At 34.5% G+C, this 21,038-nt stretch overlaps 1 protein-coding gene across 16 annotated transcripts in view; it reads right to left on the minus strand.

Annotated features, from left to right (window-relative positions):
• IRAG1 (inositol 1,4,5-triphosphate receptor associated 1) overlaps positions 1–21,038 on the minus strand; it is a 78,676-nt gene that overhangs the window by 26,103 nt on the left and 31,535 nt on the right. For 7 of the 16 annotated variants that reach the window (XM_085317219.1, XM_085317217.1, XM_085317218.1 and 4 more), the window contains 7 exons: positions 19,999–20,190; positions 12,157–12,257; positions 8,851–8,921; positions 2,667–2,840; positions 1,630–1,707; positions 1,148–1,197; positions 672–713 (listed from right to left, as the gene is read on the minus strand). In XM_085317219.1, the coding sequence (XP_085173345.1) occupies positions 672–713; positions 1,148–1,197; positions 1,630–1,707; positions 2,667–2,840; positions 8,851–8,921; positions 12,157–12,257; positions 19,999–20,079 (597 nt within the window). In that variant the 5' untranslated portion in view covers positions 20,080–20,190. Of the gene's footprint in view, positions 1–671; positions 714–1,147; positions 1,198–1,629; positions 1,708–2,666; positions 2,868–8,850; positions 8,922–12,156; positions 12,258–19,998; positions 20,191–21,038 lie in introns of all 16 variants that reach the window. The other 9 variants (XM_085317230.1, XM_085317229.1, XM_085317233.1 and 6 more) reach the window with 7 other exon arrangements.

Below are 21,038 nucleotides of genomic sequence, written 5' to 3' on the forward strand. Positions count from 1 at the left end.
RGTAATTTAAGGCAACAGACAAACATCAAATCTATCTGTGGGCTCTGCCCTAAATATGTTGCTACCCCTCTCCTTCGCAGTTACTATTCCCAAATTCTGCTGCTAGATTTGGGTTTTTTAAGTCTCATTTAATCTACTCACGGCAAAGTCTCTTTAATTTAAAAAGGCCTTCTGAACTACTGTCCGATGTTGCCTAAAGCAAATTAGGAAGCATTCACATAAACTGCTCCACTAATAGGTGTGCAGGGCAGTAATATCCCATCTGTGGTGCAGAACGCAGCTGCTGATGGACAAATAGGTACAGTAACCTCCTCCAATGAACCAGACAAGTCTGGAAGAGGATGACCGTCTAAGACAGCAGAATGCACCAAAGTGCCTACTGTAGATATTTTTACTTTACTTATAAAGTTATTTCATACACTGATTTTCATTAAGATAGGACAGGAATAAAAATGTGTGCATGACAGGATGTAAAAGCTGTCTGTAATCCTTTTTCCTCTAACTTTGCAGGAAAGCACCTCCTTTGCAGGCGCTTCATAGCTTCTTAGTTCACTATTGTTTATCTTCTCACTTAGTGAACAATCTTTTAATCTTTTTCATCACAAACAGTGGCTATTTGTGCTAAGCAAAAACAGGCAGATTTTGTGCAATGCTTAAATTAAAATGCTTACCTCTGTAGCTTGCCTGTCATCTTCATTCACAATTCTGTTATTCTAGCAAAAAAAGGGGAGAGGGGGAATTGTCTTACAAGATTTTCTTCCACATCTATGCTGCAAATCTTACATAAAGATATTAATTAATGGATTTTTAATCTCTTAATATTTTTTACATTGCTTGTGACATTTATGAAGAATTGTCAGGATTTTCTTTTTCCCAAAGACTAGCATTATATTGGATCTTTCCCATTTTCTATACTTCATAGTTGTCTATGATTCTTCAGTGCTCATTACCTCATATGGATTTTGATCTTCAGATTTAATATTTATTAGCTTCTCACTTTGCAGAAAAAACATGTCAATAATCCTATTTTGGTATGCAAAATGATAATGAAAACATTCTGCTTTCCTTAGGGATGAAGAGGACAGTGTAGTGTAATATGGTACTGTAATGATCAGGATACTGTGCAGAGTATTTGGCTCTTTCTTACCTGCTCTGGAGACACTGACTCGACACTAGTGGTTGTACATGTATCAGACCCTAGAAAGAGAGACATATGATTAAGCCATATCTTGATCTTTTTGCTAAAAATTTTTCTATAGCAATAGCAAATACACGCATGCATACCTTCATATACTATATGAAGGTCAAAAKTTAAATGCATAATATATTATTTATAGGGGAAAAATAAAATCTGAAGTATAATACATGAATGACCGTTAAAGCTTCAGTTATTGAAAAGGACAAAAAAATATAGTACATGTAACCTCATAGGAATAAAAGCATAATATTCTATGATTCTATGATTCAAAAATACATAAAATAAATAACGTTAGCATTCATGAGCTTTGTCATATTCAAGATCAGACACTTTTGAATTTACAGGTTCTGACTTCTTCTCAAGAGATAATAAAAATAAATTTTTGGTGAGTTTTAGAAAGTCCCAGTTTGAGACCACATAGATCATTTTACCTGATGGAACTGGAAGAGTGAAAGAGTTTCTCCGAGATGCTACTGGTGAAACTTTAGGACTAAGCGTAGGGGAAACTGCTTCATTAAAATAAAGACAAAACAAAAAAAGGTAATTTTATTTGCTAGACTTGTGGATTCTGAGTTTTTAAAATTCAGCTAAAACATTAATCTCAAAGTCATATGTTTGTCCACAGTCTGACAAGCCATTTTAATTGCCCAGTTGTTCATGAGGAACTTAGAACAGGTTTTAAAGTATTATATATTTGGCATAAACTAATACAATTCTGTTGATACACAAAATTCTCATTCCCCTGAGTTTGCTGAGGCCTTATGCACTGCTCCCCTAAAGAAGAGGAGCAGAAACAAAAGAATGATTCATGATGTACTTAGAAAAAAAAGAAAATACAATTTATAAATGCATAAAGGCTTTTTTTCTCTCCAAAAAGCCTCAAATTTCAAAACAAAATTCTGTTTTGAAGTAGCATTTCAAAATTAAATTAAAGCTTTATTTTAAGATATGCCTTCAAGACATTTTCAAATACTTTATGAAAGGAGGAAAAATAGTGATTTCATTTGGCACTGTAGAAAAAAATTTATTCAAATTTTAAAAGTAGACTATGCTAGACTGACTATATTGAGAATAAAAATTTGTGTAATTATGCCCATTTTGGGGGTGGTGGTGGCAGTACCAATATTTTGCCAGTAACATTTCATTTTGTATGAAATGAAATAATATACTTTAGGTAGAAAATTATCGTAAACAGAAATTTTTGACCATTTTTTTAGAAGCTAATAGAAATACTCCATGTGCTCTTGTTGCAGTRTATCATCCAGGCATCTGAAAACCTTAGTCTTTCCCCATTACATCTGCATACAGAGATTAGTCATTTCTGTTTTACACTGAACTGTGAAGCGTCAGAGTGATTCTGACTTTCAAATTAACAAAGTTTATGTATACATTACACTGAACATATGTTTGTGCATTTCCAGATCTTTGAAGTAGAATATAAAACCCTGTTTTCAGAATCTGCACCTACCTGTGGGTGACTCAGGAAGGCCACTTCTTGACTTTCTGCCTCTGCGCATTAGAAACCTCTCACTCACTTTCTTTGCTTCTTCTAGTAATTCAAGATTCTTCTTTTTGTCTTCCTCAGATATTTTGACATCTGGCAGCTGATCATTTACCAGATCAATCACATGACCAGTGTTGTCTGGGTAGCAAAACATCAGAATTAGAGCTGTAATTCACATATGCAGATAGGTGTGGCATTTCAGAGTAACAACAAGTACAAAATGAATCTATAAATTCAGCTTTGAGCTTGCATGAATTAAATATTCATGCCTACTCATCTTCTAAGGTTATCTTCTCAAGTTTAGAGTAGATCCTCGAGACACGGGCAACCAACTGAGACTAAGTCATTAGGATTTATGCTGCTCTCATATATGAAACTGTTTYTTCCTGATGTATCCCCATAATTCAGTTTTTCTAATTTACCACAGTGAAAGCATCTCAGCTAGCATTTCTTTTGTAGACTCTGTTTCTCATGAATTTTGTATGTCTACTTTTTCAAGGCTGAAGTCCCACTAACTTACCTGGCAAAGATTTATGCAAACCAATATTAACATCCCTCAAATCATCTACAGATGAGTAAAGTACAGAGTTTGAAGTACAGAGATTTTATTTGTCCAGACAGAAGAGCTTCTTCCATCAACACAGAAACAATATTAAAGCTGCATCTAGCAAAGTTATAGGCAGCAGAAGCTGAATAGCCAAAGCCTGAGAATTATTAGGCTGCTTCAAAATACAGAGTTATCAATCTCTACCATTTTGTGGACCTGTAAGAATTTTCCATTGGAATTGCAAATCCCATTGCTAAAACACAGTGTTGGAGATTGCTAAGAAGCAAAACGGAAATTCCTTTTCTTCAGGTCCAGTTATACTGGTGTGTTAGACATAATCCAGAAAAMAATCTATGGACCACAAACCGAAAGTCACTGCCCACAGTGAAACCTTTGGATTAGTGCTTTGTTTGCTAGGTGATTTTTAATTAGTTGGAGAAAGGATCCACTAATCCTTGGCTTTCAAATTGGCTAAAGATCTCTAAAAACTTAGAGCACCAGTTCTAACAACTCTCTAGGCTACCATAAAGCAAAGAATACAGCCCTTCCATGCAAGTTTGTGCAAGTGGGTTCTGTAGGTATCTACAGGTTTGTACAGAAAAAGTTACCTGAAAACAACTGGCCAAGGAAATGAAAAATACATACTGACAAGCTAGTGTGTGAAAGTTTTCCACAAACTGATAAACTCCAGAGATTAGTAACCCTACTGGATCTACAAGAATTGATAAACTCAGGTCACCAAGAGTTTGCTCAGTCTGTACAAGGTCACACACACTACAACAGCCTATGTAACTCATACACGCATATATGTATTATATACTTTTATATAGAGATGGATATTTTAAATATATATATATATATATATATATGTATATATATATATAAAGCTAAGGGCACAGCCAAGTAGCAATAACTCAAGTTGTTTTTTTTTTTTTTTTAATTTCCATAAATTCAGTCCAATTTCAAGGTTGTTGAAAGTGCACTCACAAATAGGAGACTTCTTAAAGCTGTGTATTTTAAMTTAAGTATCCATTTTGTTTTACACTAAGCTTCTGTGTGTTGAAGGTTTGAGAAAAGCCCCTCTCCATGGCACCTTCCACAGGCCACCAAAGGACAGCTGCACGGCACAGTAATTTCTAAGTCATCATAGTACTTCCCTGAGCTTTCTTCATCTAACTCAGAATCTCTGCCTTTTTCCATTTGCCCTTTACCACTTTACCACTCTTCTTTCCCTTCCCTTCCCCTTTATTGCCACTTCCTCTTTTCTCAAAAATTCCCTTTAGTTTCTTGACTGTGCCCAATCTCAGCTCCTGCTTAACTAAGACAAGTGTTCCAAGAATCACTTGCAAATTATGTGAGGTCTACAAGTTTATGATCTTGTCCATGTCCATGAATTTACATTTCCCCTAGGTAAGTTAGACTTCCAATAGAACACACTTTTTAACATGTTAAATTAGAAAGCATCCAACTAAGAAAAGCAATGTCTTAGAATTGTAAAATAATCCACGTTGGAAAGAACTTCTGAAGGTCACCTACTTCTATCTGCTCAAGGCAGGATCAGTTGTGAAATCAAACCAAGCTGCTCAGGGTTTTATCAAGCCAGTCTTGAAAACCTCTAAGGATGGAGACCGCACAACCTAGCTGAGCAGCCTGCTCCAATGCTTGACTCTCCTCATGGTGAAAAAGTTCTTCCCTATGTCTAGTTGGAACCTCTCTTGTTATGTCTTGTTATGTTGCTTGTCCTCTTGCCATGCATCTGAGTAAAGCGCCTGACTCATTCTTCTGGATAACCTCATTATGGATACTGAAAGGCTGTATTAGGTTCCTTGTAACGCCATCTCTTCGTAGGCTAAATAAACCCAGTTCCTTCAGCCTTTTCTCACAGGCGAGTCCTTCAGCTCCCTGGATATCCTTCTGGCCCTCTGCTGAACTCACTCCAGTTTATCAACACCTTTCTTGGATTGGGGTGGGTCCAAAACTGGATGCAGTTTTCCAGATTTAGTCTAATGAGTGCTGAGTAATGAGGGATTGGAGTGAAGAGATAGTGCAGTAGTTATCACATCTGCTTTACATGCTGAAGGTCCTGGGTTCAAGCCCCAGTGGAACCAGCACCAGGAAATCTTTGGGAGGTTGGACTAGGTGATCTCCAGAGGTCCCTTCCAACCTTGCTGATTCTGTGATAATCACTTCCTTTGATACACAGGTCTCACTTCTGCTAATACAGTCCAGGGCGTTAGCCTTCTTTGCTGCCAGGGCACACTGCTGATGCACATTCAACTTGCTGTCTTACCATGGCCTCCCACTCTTTTTCAGCAGAGTAGCTCCCTAGCCAGTCATTCCCCTACCTGTACCACTGCAATGGGTTACTCCTTCCCAGACATAGAACTTTGAACTTGTTCTTGATGAATTTCTTAAGGTTCCTGTTGGCTCGTTCCTCCAGCCTGTCTAGGAGTCTCAAAATTGCAGCTCTGTCCTCAAGTGTATTAATTAGTCCTCTCAGTTTGTTTTAACCTGCAAACTTAATGTGAGTACACTCTATCCTCCTCCTCCAGGTTTCTGAAAAAGATGCTAAGCAGGACTCTCTCTGGAGCAGGTTCCAAGGAACACAACCAAAGGCCTGCCACAGCAGCAGGAATAAAAGGCAGACTTAAAACAAAGCTCTTTTCTTTGACAGAATGACATCTGGGYTTGTTTCTTTCAAAGAAACTCCACTTTTTACTGGCCTCCGAGTACGACCAATGAGTCACAACCCCCAAAACCACACCTGAATTACTAATTTAAAAGATTGATCTCAAAACTGGAGCTAACACACACGAGAAGTCACAACCCTCTGAAGCCTCAAAACAATCTTTCAGCGGKCTGTCTCCTAACTGCTTTTTATAGACAAACCAATGCAGCTGAGTACACAGATACGAAAGTGTCAGAATTATAAACTATTAAATGTTAATTTTGACTGTTACTAACATAAATAGTTAGCACTTTCTATCTACAGGGCTGAGAAGCTAATTCTAGTACAAATGAAATACTACTTGTGTATTGTTCTTCATTATCTTATTAAGAAAAAGGCAATATTAAGGCTGTTCTGCTAAAAATTAGAAAAAACTTCAGCTTTCTAGTTTTGTGAAACTAGTCTAGGATCCCAGATCTATAAAATTATTATTGTATCTTTGTCCTGTCACATGTTTAATTCCAACAAACTAACCCTCTTAAATCCACAAAAAGGGAAATGAAACATATACTAACACAGTCCATTCTGCATGCCAGTGTTTCAGCTACTTTAGAGGTACCAATGAATTTTTCTCTTCATGCAAGAGTTCTTATGCAAGAGAAAGTAGAAACTTATCTAAAATTTAGAGRAGGTGGTGTAACCATTTTTGAACCTTAGAGAAAAATGATCTGCTCTTATCAGCAGATCAGTGCTTCTTATCAGATATATTTGCTAAAATGCCAGGAACCCCAGWCCTATTGGAAAATTCAGAACTGCCTCATAAACCTCCAGGCCTGTGTTCATTGTATTGATCAAGAACAACTCCACACATTTGAGTTTCTTAATGAAAACAAGTTAACAGGCCTTATTAATTAGAGTCCYTAAAAATCTTAATTAATAGCCGAGTTGATGAAAGAAATTTTTTGTATTTTCAGTATCAGAGAGGTAGAACAGTTAAGGGCTCTAATGTTACTTGCTTTCACTTGTTTTGACATTTACTGGTGCTTTAATAAAGAAGAAATAATACTGATGCATTGGTTTGGAGATGCATAAGAACTAATCACCTTAGGCAATAGTAAAAGGGTGCTTCCCTTTAAAAAGCCAGACCTCTAGGACTAGAATATTCACCTGATAAACCTGCTGTTAAGTCTGTCACAAAATCAGAATTTTTTTAAGGTATGCACAAACATAGGTAAACATAGAACACAGAGAAGAAGACGACTGTATTCCTGCACAGCATAAAGCAGTGATAACTGGCTCAAATCAAGTTAATGGCTTGTAACTTGTTGTAAAGATAAAGCTAAGCTTTACAAGTAGAAAGAAAATTTTTACTTTTTTTTTCCACAGAGATTTAGAGACTACCTAAAAAAAAAAGAAAAAAAAAAAGAAGAAGAACAACCTATTTCCCATTGTTTTCCTCTCATCTCACAGGCCATATTTTCTGTCTTCTGTACAAATTTCAAGACTGCGACTTATACCCATCTCATCAATGTTTATGTATCTAAAAGGCTCAGGTTCTGCTACTATAATGTGCTTAAACGTTTAAGTGTGGAGACCTATAAATATGCAACATTTCTACTCATATGTAAGTCAATAAAATAATCATAAAATAAGAGCTTGAAGGAGTAGACTTGTAACTAGGCAATACTAATTTTCTCCCCTTTAACAATGGTACAATGGGATTTGAGTATTGCTTTTGATACATTGTTTTATATATAATATATCCATTAACCACTCAAACTGTAACTAGCCTAATGATTTAAGTTCAATACTGCAAAATTCAGGATTTTTTTTCCATAAATTGTAATTCATATCCAGTTTTGATTCCCTCCACACATTATACACATGATTTTTGAAAACTCCATACGGATTTAAAAAACATCAACTTGTCTAAATACATTCACAGATTTTTTACATTAAAATGTACATTCTCACTATTTTTAAATAATCTGTAGAAATTTAAAACAAAGTAGAATACTAGTTATTAAAATATATGTGTATTTCAGCAATGTAATACATTTCCCTATCAACTGCTCTCTTTGTTGCTGCTTTATTCTAGTTTTCTGGATTTTTTTTTGTTTGTTTTTCAATAGGAGTTCTCATTTGCTTACTCCTCCATCCCTTACATGCAATTGTATAAACATACCATCTCCTCTTCATTTTGTGCCTCACAGGAAATACGTAAATAGAGACAAGTAACAATCCAGATGCAAACATACCAAGATTGAGAACTGATGGGAGCTTTGCCACTAACTTCAACAGGATGAGAACATTTGTCACAGTTTGCAGTACTCACAAATCTGCATCCACATCATTAGTCCCCTTGAACAAAATTTTCCTCTATTAGTAGCTACAGGAAAACTAATAGAACTAGTTGCGTAGTAAGGGACTCATCAGAAAAATGAAGAAATGAAGACAACTTGCCTTTAGAGAGTTTGTTTTCATTAAAGGTTTAATCTGATAATATGATAGCCAAACTCAACAACTTGAGACTTAAGCACCTGTTACGCTCTCCATTAAAAAATTCCAATTGCTCACAAATAATCAAAAAACAGTATTACTAAACACTGTTTTGCATACAACAAGAATTTTAAGGTGGTATAACTTACTTACTTCTAAAAAACATTAAGCTAAATATTCAAGCTTAGAACTTTAAGAAATTAACAATACCTGCTATCTTGTATCTGTATCTACCTGTGTGCAATCCACTTACGATTGTAAACTCATGATCACAATTCATCATGCTAGCAGTATTTCCTGCACATGCATTACAGACAATATGTACAGGAGARAAAGCTCTTGTCAGTATAATCAGCCCCTATATTAAGATCTTTACTGTGTGTCACACCTTTTCCAGGAAGACATCTCAGTACAAATGAATAACCACTTCTTACCGACAGAAGTCAATGAACTAACTGGATTCCTAGCTGTACGGTTAGAGTGTCGCCGATGAGGACTACAAGGCCTATAGAAAAAGAACAGAGAAAAATTATGGGAGTATGCCACAAAAAAAGAAAATGACAGCAACACTCTCTGCCTCTATATACATTTAATATGAAAAGAAAAAGTACTTGACATTGATCAAAAAAAAAGAAAAAATCAACTTTAAAAAATCTGTTGGAATGTTTTGGGGGAAGTATAAYATAAAAACTAAAATAACTGCCACCCTTCACTCTTCATTTCTCAGAAAATACAGAGTTTAATAGTTCACTGTTGTCCCAAATGAAAAAGGAGGTTTGGACTCTAAAGTAAGTGAGACAGAAGTTTGTACTGCCTTTTGTATAAAAAAGCAAATTCCTTTTTTCATTAATATTTTATAATTTTGTAACTACTTAGGCAAGAATTCCCCTCTCCTATGATGTGAACTTCTCATGCATAAACTAGGTATCTTTCATTACAATATGATCCAGTTAAAACTAACTCCAATTTGCTGGGGACTAGATTGAGCCAATATAAACATTTGTTTTAGTGCAATTCCCCTCATCTTCAAGCAACTGAGAAAAAGTAGCAATTGCAGATGTTGCTTTCAAATGTAAGAAGATTTAACTTTTGCTGAAAACTTCATATACTGTGTTCTTTCAATTTCTGAATAGAATTACATTTTTTAGTTTATTATCATGACTTAAAATTCACATAAATATGGTACATTGCAAAAAACAGTCTTTAGTTTACCTAAAATGTTAGTGCTTCCTAAATTAAATTTTATGACTGAAATAATTTCTTAGCCTACTGCACTGACATGCATTTTTCTGACAGAGATCGCTGTCAATAGCAACATGGGAACTTTCTAGATTTCACGTGAAAGTGTCAAAWTGCTGCTGAAAATTAAATGCTGATCTAGCAAATAATGCTGCTTCTAAAGGGCTGTGTTAAAATTTCGACTTTAAAAAACTKTTGAAGCTTTGAGAAGCACATTTCAAAATATTGCAAATTATAGTATGGATTTTGATTAATACTTTCTGTTTAGTCTTTCCCATGTTTTAAGTGTAGTGGCAGGTCTTACAAATTAAAAATCCTAGATGACTTATCAGAAGACTGAAAATAACCTTAATTCGGTTGAAAATCCAAGCATTCAAATTCAAGCAATTATAACTTCCACTCAACAGTTTTATTTCACCTATGCTTAAGCTTAAAGTGGTATTCTTGACTCATCTGCCTAAATGGACACAAACTTCTGCTGGGGAAGTGACTGTACTATAGTATTTAAGGGTTATATACTTTGTTCTTCCAACTCTCTAGCTTAGAAACATTATCTACTTAAATTTTCAACTGATAACTATTTTATTTGACAAGATTCAGGAATGCTGTCCTGTTCAAGTTTCCAAGCACTACATAAATATATTTTGCAACTTCACTCAAACAGTAAAACTAAACAAATTTAGCATAGAAATTAAATCTCTAGAACTTGTTCAGCAGTCAGAGTAGACACAGGAGGAAGGAAAAGAGGAAATCAGCAAAAGAAGTCTAAACTTGTCACCTTTTTAAATAGAAAAAAACCCAGTAATTCAATTTCCAATGCTTTCAGCTCAGCACTTTTTTTAAAAGTGAGCATATCTGAATTGGCTTTAGAAGAAAATTTTAAAGATGTAGGCTAATAATATAATGATATTCTAATACTTGAGAATATTATTCTTTGAAACTAAAAAAAAATTATTTAGCAATACTAGATTACCTACAATTTTTGTAGGTAAAGAAACCATACACAGTAACAATAGCTTCACCAGTAGCAGCTTAAGTTATTAAGACAGTATAYGTTTTAAGTCAATACCAAGATAACATGTACAAGACCAAAAGGTAGTTTTACTCTGGAAGTTGTAATATAATATACTAAACTTGTCAAAAGAAGTTAAGAAGCATTTTCAGTAGCTCATAAAACTAAAATGTAAAGCATAAAAAATACTTGCAAAAGCCGTTAGTAAAACTTGCAATGTATTTTTTTATACATTTATAATACATTAATACAATAATTTTCCTCCTTTGGAAATTTACTTGCCTCACAAATAAGCCTTATTATACAAATTGTCCTACACTGTAAGTGCATCTTTTCACAAAAAGCGTATTTCCTCTCTTAGTTAAAAAACACTTTAGTAATATAAGGACCATGCAAATAGATTGTTTGTAAGAACAAAATAAGTTTGCTGCTGCACCTTCCTGGCAATAGAAAAAATGATTGCAATAAACTGCAAAAACTACTGATACAATAGGTAAATTTTTTAGTGTGATGCTGAGAATATTGTAATAAAAATAGGACTGTAATAGAGCTATTTCTTTAATTCAAGAAGGAATGCAATACACAGTCTTTGTGCATATTATATRCCCATTGTTGGAGTCAGCACTTATGGGTGAGTATACTTTGAGGAATATATCTCTCTGGTATTTTWAAAAAAAAGGTACTATTTATGTTACAGGTATTAATTTTCTAACGCTACACCAGTCAAAGTTTTTTTGCTTCAGTGGAAATATTTACATGATTAAAATCAGCACTGTTAGTACACAGATAATGAGTAGACCAAACAACCAAACTTTGGGATACTGGCTACTAAACTCAAAAAATTTGCACTGCAGTTGTACTCCAGGAAAACAATTGCATTTTTGTTTTGCCTTTTGTTTGTTTGCTTTTGTTTCAGTTGCTCATAGACTAGGTCCAGGTAAAGGCTGAAATCTAGAAAGGAAGAGAGTTTTATGCATTGCCTAATGTGTGCCATGCATGGATTCAGTTGTCTTTGCAGTGACATAAAATTGTACCATGCACCATTATATACCTACAAAATGATTTGATCAAGCAATTTTTTCCTTACCAGGCCACATCTGATTTGCTAACAGAAGAATGGATTTCAAAAATTATACCTTTTGATCCAAATTAGGCAAAAATTTGATTTACTTTTTTGTTTTAGTTTCAAACTCAAATTATGCTATTCTGAAACTTCAGAAAATTTAATATAAACTTAAAGAATACTGAGTTAGGATGGCAAGATTAGAGCTATATACAAAACTCTATTCTTCTCATATCAATTATACTACCATCACCCCCCTTTTCTGCATACAAAAATCACCATCAAAATGCAAACACAATATGATCTAGTTACAAATAGAGCAATAATATTTTAATATGATACACATTTCAAAGCAGATTCTTCAAAATACAGCTCCTGGAATTACTGTACAATCTATGCATAGATTGGTAATGTATTATGTAGTACCTGTTAACCAGATTTTTATCAGTTTCAACAGCTGTCGTAACAGCATTCTCTGGAAGAACAATAGAAGGTCTACTGCATGTTGTCACTTCCACAGTAGTGTCCTGAATGATTCGTGACAAATAAAAAAAATGTAGTTAAAAAGCAATTAAAAACACTGAATATTGATGCTCTGTGTGGAAAATAACATGTACTTCTCAATTTAGTTAAAAGAAAAAATGATTGAACACAGTGAGAACAAGCTTTTCTATGACAAAACAAATGTGAATCAGAAGCCTGTACTTAAACCATTAAAAAGAAATGATGGAGATCTGGACTATCCATTTTCTTTACCAGAATTTAATGTATGCAGGCTAAATTCAACAAGCATGCAATTTCTAGGCAAACTGTAGAATGGTAACTTCCAAAATGCATTTTTCATGTAGTAGCCCATTCTTCTACTGAAATACACATATAACACTTACTGAACTAATAAGAGCCAAATGCATGCAAGAACAAAAAAGAATCATGTATAAAAGAGGGCTGAATTACGCASACAAACCTCTAAATAGCACTGGCATGTAATGAATGCTTTAATAAGTGCACTGTTAAGTGTATATGCACTACACAAAAATACAGAAAATAATTACGTGATTATATGGTTAGTTTCTTACTTTTTCCCATTAACTGGAAAAATGTAGCTGCAATATTTAAATAAAATGCAACATCATTTTTAAATGACAAAAGGAACTAGCATTGAATATCAATTCATGCTTATTCTCTTCTCTTAAAAAAAGACTAGAGAACTTAATTCCACACCTTAGTGTGGACTCCCATCATGGTAATGACAATCAGCTGAAGAGCAGGAATCTGCTTTCTGTGAGATATCCGAAATGAAGATGCAAACTGGAATAAAGACCAGCGGATTTCTCGTACATAGTCAAAAGATGCTGACTTTTACCCCTTTCTACTATATTCAGATGTATAAATAGTCACCCCCTGAACTGCTGAAAGGTAACATAAGCACCCTGATGTTTACAGTAAGTCAAGAAGTTGGAAGAAAGTGATTCTCATAAAACTATGCACAGGGGTGAGGAGTGCAGGCACTTTTTAAAAGCGTCAAAAAATTTTATTTTTTCAGAAAAACACGAGATAAGTAGATTACATCATAGCACTGTTGGTATTTATTTATATTTGGAAGGAAAAATTCCCAGAAGCAGCAGGGGACTCCCATCAACCACAATTTGAAAAATTTACAGAATTTGTTAAGTCTTCACATCCCAGTTGCTTCTTCTGGGCACAGGAATGTACAATGAATATTGTATTTTATTTAGTTATTTTGAGTTTAAATTTTTATTCAAATTACCTCCCAAAGTTCCAAAAGAAGTTTTTTACTTCAACTGGCATTGCTTTAGATAAAGTTTGATTCTCAACACTTCTCAATTTTCTAAAAGAGCAGGTTTGCTATCCATAGCACAAATCCACATATGCTCAACTGCAATAAACATTGTTTAGCTTTTCTTGAAAAAGTACCTGCTTCTGATCACACATACAGCTTTTAAGCAATAAGAAGACAGTTTACCCACTAGAAGTTTGCCATAACTATAATAAATACAGAATAAAMATTTAGTTAATTTAGTACTATTTAATATGAGAGACAGGTAATAAATGCTCTTATAAAAGCACTTAATGAATGAAGCATATAACTGTTCATAGTTCAATATGTCATTGTTTTAAAGCAGAGAAATTTCACAATAAAAGTTTAAATTATTTCCAACAAATTTACAATAAATATATTTTTTTTCATTCATCTAATATCATGTGGGGAAATTAGTGTAATCATAGGGTTTGTTACACAAACAGAGACCAACAGTTTAAATTGAAATGAAGTTATATAGAAATACAGAAAGATATTATCAGTCAGCTAGCCATTAGCCACCAGGTACCACACTCCTTTCATCATTTCTCCAAGTACCAAAGTACAGGCTGAATTCTGAGAATTCTGAATATGCGATAAAATTAAAATATATAGCATAATCCTTCTTCCTCTCAAATGCAAACAGAATATATTTTGGTTAGAACATCTGATTTAGGATTCTTGATTCAGTTTAAATGGAAATTTGTACTAAAATAAATAAATGCTCTCCAAGCAGCTCCACAATTCTATCCTCATGATTCTCACATGACAYTCCTGTGTAAGTTCACATTGCTAATCACAGGAGAGAAGGATATGAAACACAGCTAAAAAATAACATGAAGATTTTAAATTTAAGAAAAATATCCCTGTAATATTTTGGGGAAAAAAAAGTTAAAACATAAAAACCTTATTATGTGATACAAGTATTCAGTTAATACTGTATTATAACAGCTTCAAAGCAATATTTAGTAGTATTCTTGAAAATGACAGTGAGCAAAGCATTTTACTTGCCTAACAGTCAAAGACAAAAATTTAGCTTAATGTCATGCTTATAGGACTAAGCAGCTAAGTGAACATGCACATTGTTTATACTAATCTCATGATTGACCAAGAGTAAAAGCTTTTGAATGACATAAGAACATCAGCCTAAAAGTCACTAAACTCAGTTTTTAGGATTCTAAAAGACTATATTAAATATTAGTTTAGATGAAATATATTACAGTAATCTTGGTCAGCAGCTATAGTTGCGCTTTTATGGGGCTGAAAACTCATGCTTCTCTATTGTCCAAATCTACTGTGCTACCTCTGTATATATGAGGGCCAGAGGAGACAGAGCATGAAGTTATTTGCAAGGCCAGCTGGCATGAAACAAGAGAAATCTTTATACTCTGCAAAGCATTCAGACTAATACATGCAGATCTTGGAACAGGAGCTCTAACTGGAAGCTTATGCTTTTTCCTAGTTGTGTATCTGCACAAGGATGAGACAGTTTAACAAGCAGCATGTTTCCTAACTAGGTCTGAACTCAGAGAATATACAGTTTGTGAGGTACACAGGGTTTTTTTTCCCCCTCTATTTCACTGTGCTCCCTGATGCATCCTGCGTAACCTGTATCACCAAGTTTTAATAGAAACAATGTCATTAACAGAATACGTCAAAAGCAAGATTAACTTCATCCTTTGTGTGCTCTAGAGGTTTGTCTCAACTATAGGCAAACATTTAGTAGGACAGTCAAAAAAAAAAAAAAACATTTCATTGTTAGAGTTATATCCATGTTTGTATGTATAAAACCTAAATCTAGAAAATAGTACAACGAACATAAAATGCTGTTTGAAACTGTAATTATGTCTGTATACTTACAAGACAGAAAGGAATTATGGGGTCATTTTTACTGATTTTAGAATATGCAGAAATTTATAGGGCAGCACACATACAAGCCATAATAAAAGAATAATACTAAACTTGAAAAACTAAACACTAAAATATCAGTAAATGGTACAAGATTTGCCCATAGAACGTGATTTTGCCCTCTTTAAATATAATCACAATGAAAACTTTAAAGACAAGATCACCTACATCTTTGGCAAAGAATCAGGTCTGTGTATAGAACGAGGTTTGTAGAAATGCCTTTTAATATATTTGAAAGTCATGAAGTAAATAAGGTAGGGCAATCATAGTTAAGGAGACTTTCATTCTAGCATTTCCTAAGCTTTCAACGCTTCTTTATCTGTACCAACATTCATTGACAGTATCTTTTGAAGAGAATATCTAAACAAAACAAAATGATTCTTCAGAAGTTGTTAAAAGATTATCATTCTGTTATATCGGATTAACATTCACATAGATCTCCTTAAGATTTACTGATGTCTACCAGTCTACTGAAAACACTGTCATCCTCTAAACAGGTCATTAAAGCAGATAAGAAATTGTTAGCAGCTTTCACAGACACTTGTTTGATAAGGATGAGTCTCAGATCCTTGGCTTTTCTCTGGAACCAGTAATGAGACCATGCTCCATGCCCAGACTTTTCTGTTCCTTCCCCTCACCTCCCAATAACCCCTCCCCACCCAACTCACCACCTTGATGCCACTGGCCTCCCTCCCTCCAACCTGACCCTATCTCTAACCCCAAAATAACCTCACAGTCCAACCTGTTTCTTCTCAATGTATACACTGTTTTTCAATGCTACATTTCCACCAATTACGTATCCTTGTCAAGACAMTTTGACCAGTTGATTCTCATTTGCACCATCATTTCTGGATTCCTCGTTTAACGTGTTTGTAACTTTTTTTCTTATATTCCTGTTTGCCCTGTCCTTTCTGTCTCTTATTTTCCATCACTCTCCCACTCCCTATCCATATTCTGCACTCTCCATACTAGCTTCCAGACAAATCTACTCATTTAGCTACCTCAAAAGCTGTATCATCTGCTAGTACCACTGTCTGCCTCCTCCCAGTCTGCTGTTTTTTGTTCCAAATCATCCTCCTCTAAAAATTCAGAGAAAATTTGACTCCACCTCTATAACTCAGGTTGGGAATTTATTCAGATGCTGTACAAAAATGCTCATGTGCAATCTAGTCTTGTATATGGGCTTGTGAAGGCATGGACATGCTCGTTCTGTGAAGATAGCATGTGCCATMTGGACTTGTAACAGGAGATCCAAAAGGCTGAAGGATGCTCCGGGAGGATGGGATTTGTAGATTCTATCCATTAAGCTCTAGAAAGTCCTCACTAAGCACATTAAAAATGTCTTTTTAAAAGTCTTATCACCCAGCTAAATTCAGATGAATTTGAACAGTAGTGGACCTCTCTGCTAATAAGGCTACCTTAGTCAGAGTCAGATGATAAAGCTTTCTATATGCTAGCTGAATTCTTTAAAGAACAGTACAAAAAAATCCTCTGCTTTCTAGCCTCATTGGAAATTAATAAAAAGTTTTAACTAAACTTCAGAACAAATTTGGCCAAAAACAGACACTTGCATGAAAGGCCTCAGAAAAACTATGACTCAGAGCAGTCTTCTGAGAGAGATGGCATTTAGATAAGCTTAATTTTAAATGTTTAAGAGAAGTGTTGAGCTGAGTTTAGCAAGAAAGATAATGAAATGCAGTTGTAACTGTATTTAGTTGTAACTAGCAGAAGAACAAACAAAATAAATATGGGACATTTCCTTAAAAACAGAACAGGTAACACACAGTGATTTGACAAAAGTATAACACAAATTGGAATAAGAAATAGTCAAAAAAGAAATGCAGAAATTTAAATGTAGGAATAAGCAGTAGAAGAGAAGAATTATGAGTGTCTGAGATAGAAAATGTCAAAAGAGCAAAACAGCCACTAAAGTAGTGTTCAGGACATGGAGAGAACAGGAAGCTGGAAAAAGAAAAGGGATTTTGATTCAAGAAGAGGGGATGGTGGTAGTTCACAATCAATTCTAAAAATGTAAGGTAGTTAATGGGACACTGTAAGTCTTGTAACATAAGTGGTAAGGATCTAACTTTCTTGGCTGCAAGTACTCATTACAACTACAGAAATTGTTTCTTAATATTAAAAACCTAAAATAAATTAATAAAGATATAATCAAGAGCATATTAAGTCTACTGCAGTAAAATAAAACTTCATAAATTAAAATATGGAAATGTTTAAAGGTGACATCTGTTTTATACTGGGAGAAATCATTTTATACGAAACATTTCTAAAGTGTTCAATAGTTACTGGAAGTGTAACAGGACAGCACACAAACGGGGTTCAACTACACACTCTTAATTCAGATGACATTCCAAACAAATTAAAGTGCTTTGAATTAGGCTGACTGCTCTCACACCAACGTCAATAGGAATTCTACATCTACTTCCCTCCAGAACGCTGAGTTAATGAATATTTTGGTGAGCATTGTTTAGGTTAGCCAGAATGCTCAATACAAGGTGCTGCAAGAAAAATTGAAACGGTAACCCAGATTTTTCTTCTCAAAATGAATAAAAGAAACACAATCCTGGTCTTCCACCATGTAAGAGATACATGATGTGAGCAAGAAACTATACCCTATACAAGGTTCATTCTCTTTCTCCCAGAAGTGTTTTGTGGATGTGTGTGCATTTGTTCGCATGCAGGGGAAAGGTGGGGGACCATCTCCTGAAACAGGATGAGAAACTTGTTAGACAGACAGCACTGCAGATGAGATTCCAAACTTGGAAAGTTTTGTTCAGTGGCAGAAAAGAATACATCCTGGAAACAAGTCTGCCAGTTGTTAGCTCCTTCTGATGCCTTCTCCTGGATTGCAACTCCTCATTCCATGATGTTACATGAGGAGACCTCTTAATTAAAGTTTTATGCTCTTTGTTTTGAGTCTTAATTAAAACTAACTTTATAGAAGTTTTCATTATTAGAGCAGTAAAGAACTATTTTGTTTACCAATTTCAGCTATTACTTAGCCATGCTGTAGAATTCAGCATGCAGCAAGACACAAGAGAGGTAACAGGTATGTCCAAAGTCAAATCTGCAGCCAGAATACTGGCTGGTTGCAACCCTTATCTTAAGTACTTAGGCAAGCTCTTGAGTAGTGTATTGGTTAAAATAATTCCACTGTTGTTTTATGCCTAAAAATAGTATTTATCTTTAATAAATAAATAAAAAGACATTTTGCTCAATTAACTTATTCCTGAAGTGTCACATTGTTGTAGTTTATTTCAGACCTACCTCTAAAAGGTATATGTTATGTCTCTCTCTCTCTCTCTCTCTCTTTTTTTTTTTTTTTAATAATAGGTGGTTGGAATGTTGCATTTCTCCCATTCAACAAGCACACTCAGGCTTAGGTTCTGCTAGCTTTTCACATTTTTCTCTCTTCTGGTATGCGTTACCCAGAAAATCTTTTATACTCTCAAACACATTTTTCACATGTGTGTGTAAAATTAATTGTCTTGACCTAATATATGTTCTCAACTAATAGTCTGGTAAACTTGCAGACATCTAGGGTGTTTATCTTAAGCCAGGAAACTAACACTCAGCACAATGTGCAATTTAGATGGAACACATGACAAATCAATGTTGGGTTCACTGCTGACAATACTTTCCTACAATGGTAAAGTAGCGGATGTTTTCACCCAGAGTGTAGAATACAGTGTCCTCAAGTCCAGTGACAGTGATACATTTTTAACTGAGGATGTGCCAGATCATAAATCCTCTCCTTCTTTATGTCAGGTTGCATCAAACAGGATGACCTGTGATTTTGTAATCATAGTAAGGTCTTTGGTTCAGCTAAGTAAACAATGTATTTATTTTTTTTTATCATTGATATAGATTATTCAAAAGGAAGAACTGTCATCACTTATCCAATTTTATAATTTATCTGCAAATACTTACAAACATGCATATGCAACATGTTAAACTAGTGTAGCAAAGTGACAAATGTGTCTGGAGAGCACCCATCTGCACATTTTATAGTTCTATTATATGTTCAGTTATTACTGGGGCCAACAAAGTGCTGAGAAAGACTGAAAAACAAGATGATTTCCATCTTTACACATACATGAATTAGACAGTATCTGTCATATCTGTGAAGGCAACATTAGATATTTTAAGACTACAGTGAAGTAAAAGACTAAGAGCTTTTCCCATAGGCCAAAGTTTTATGCAATAACATCACAAACGACATTTTTGGACATCTTTAAAATAAATGGTTCAGAATAGATAAATACATAAGCCTCCAGAACACACTGATAAACAGCTATTTCAGAAACTTCAGTTCTCATTCCTTACTTCAAAAAATAATAAAAAAAAGAATTCTAAGAATATTTTAAAAAGATCATTCATACCTTCACCACTTAATCAAAATAGAACAATACATAGCAATGACCAGTACTATTTACAAACTGCTAAATATACACAAACAAACAGTTTCAGCCTCACATTTGCAGCATAAGTATCAATAAAATACGTATTTTACGATTGCTTACTTTGGCTGCAGTAGAACTGGCATGTTGTGCCTCTTTTGGTTGTGCCTCATCTTCAGGTAGTGTTGGCATGGTGAACAGCATGAAATAAGTTGTACTGCAATGTGGACTGATGTGACCATGCACTGCTGAGAAAGTCTGTTTTCAAGTTTCAGCCTGAAGGCATAAGTGCTGAGAGGCCTTGTGATCCACACACTGTGTTAGATGCCAAAAATATAAAATCAAGTCCATTTAATAATCTATGTTCTAACACTGAAAACACTTTATAATTACAAACAGTACTGAGTTTTAAAATTTAAAAAAGTCTTGAGTTTTATTACCTAAACCTTTGAAGATGAAGTATAACTTAATAAGTGTATTTAAAAAGGGCAATCTTCCTTGCTTGCTATTCCCATCCTTCCCTCCATTATACAGGACCTTTTCAGTTACTATGACTCTGTTTCTGCTGTGCTTGAACTATCTTCACTAAAATCCTCCAAAAGGAAAGAGCATCCTGGATATCCATAATATGCCTTTTAGCAACTAACATAGTCCAAAGGCTACAGAGTGTCATCTCAGATCTCAAAGAAGGAAAAATTCTAGGAGCAAAACTGGCAGCCCAGATGGTGGCACTCTTCCTTTGAACCAGAACAAAGCCTAGGTGATCTGTGCAAAGACTTTAGAAACAGCTTCTTGGTTATGTCTACGTAAGACAACACTGTGCAGGACACATTCAAAGCAAAATAGCAGTAATTGAATAACAAAAAATCCACTGCAAATTAACTAAGGTAACTCTTTTTATTAAAATCAACTTGATCTATTGCTGTCACAAAAATATTATAAGCATTAAAGCCTATAAAGCAGTCTGAAGATGAAAGATGCTAAGAATTCTTCTTTTTAGTCAGAGCACATGTATTAGAAGACTTACCGTGACACCTACTGGGCAGTTAAGGAACACTGCTTATAAATTTACTTGGACATGCCTATGGATAACTAATAACATGTTTATCAGAGATATGCTTGCTACACAGTTCCTGATTACATTAGCAAAATATAACTATATT

Source organism: Rhea americana, unplaced genomic scaffold (assembly GCF_003343005.1).
Source record: "Rhea americana isolate MKP2758 unplaced genomic scaffold, rheAme1 scaffold_49, whole genome shotgun sequence".
Lineage (NCBI taxonomy): Eukaryota > Metazoa > Chordata > Aves > Rheiformes > Rheidae > Rhea > Rhea americana.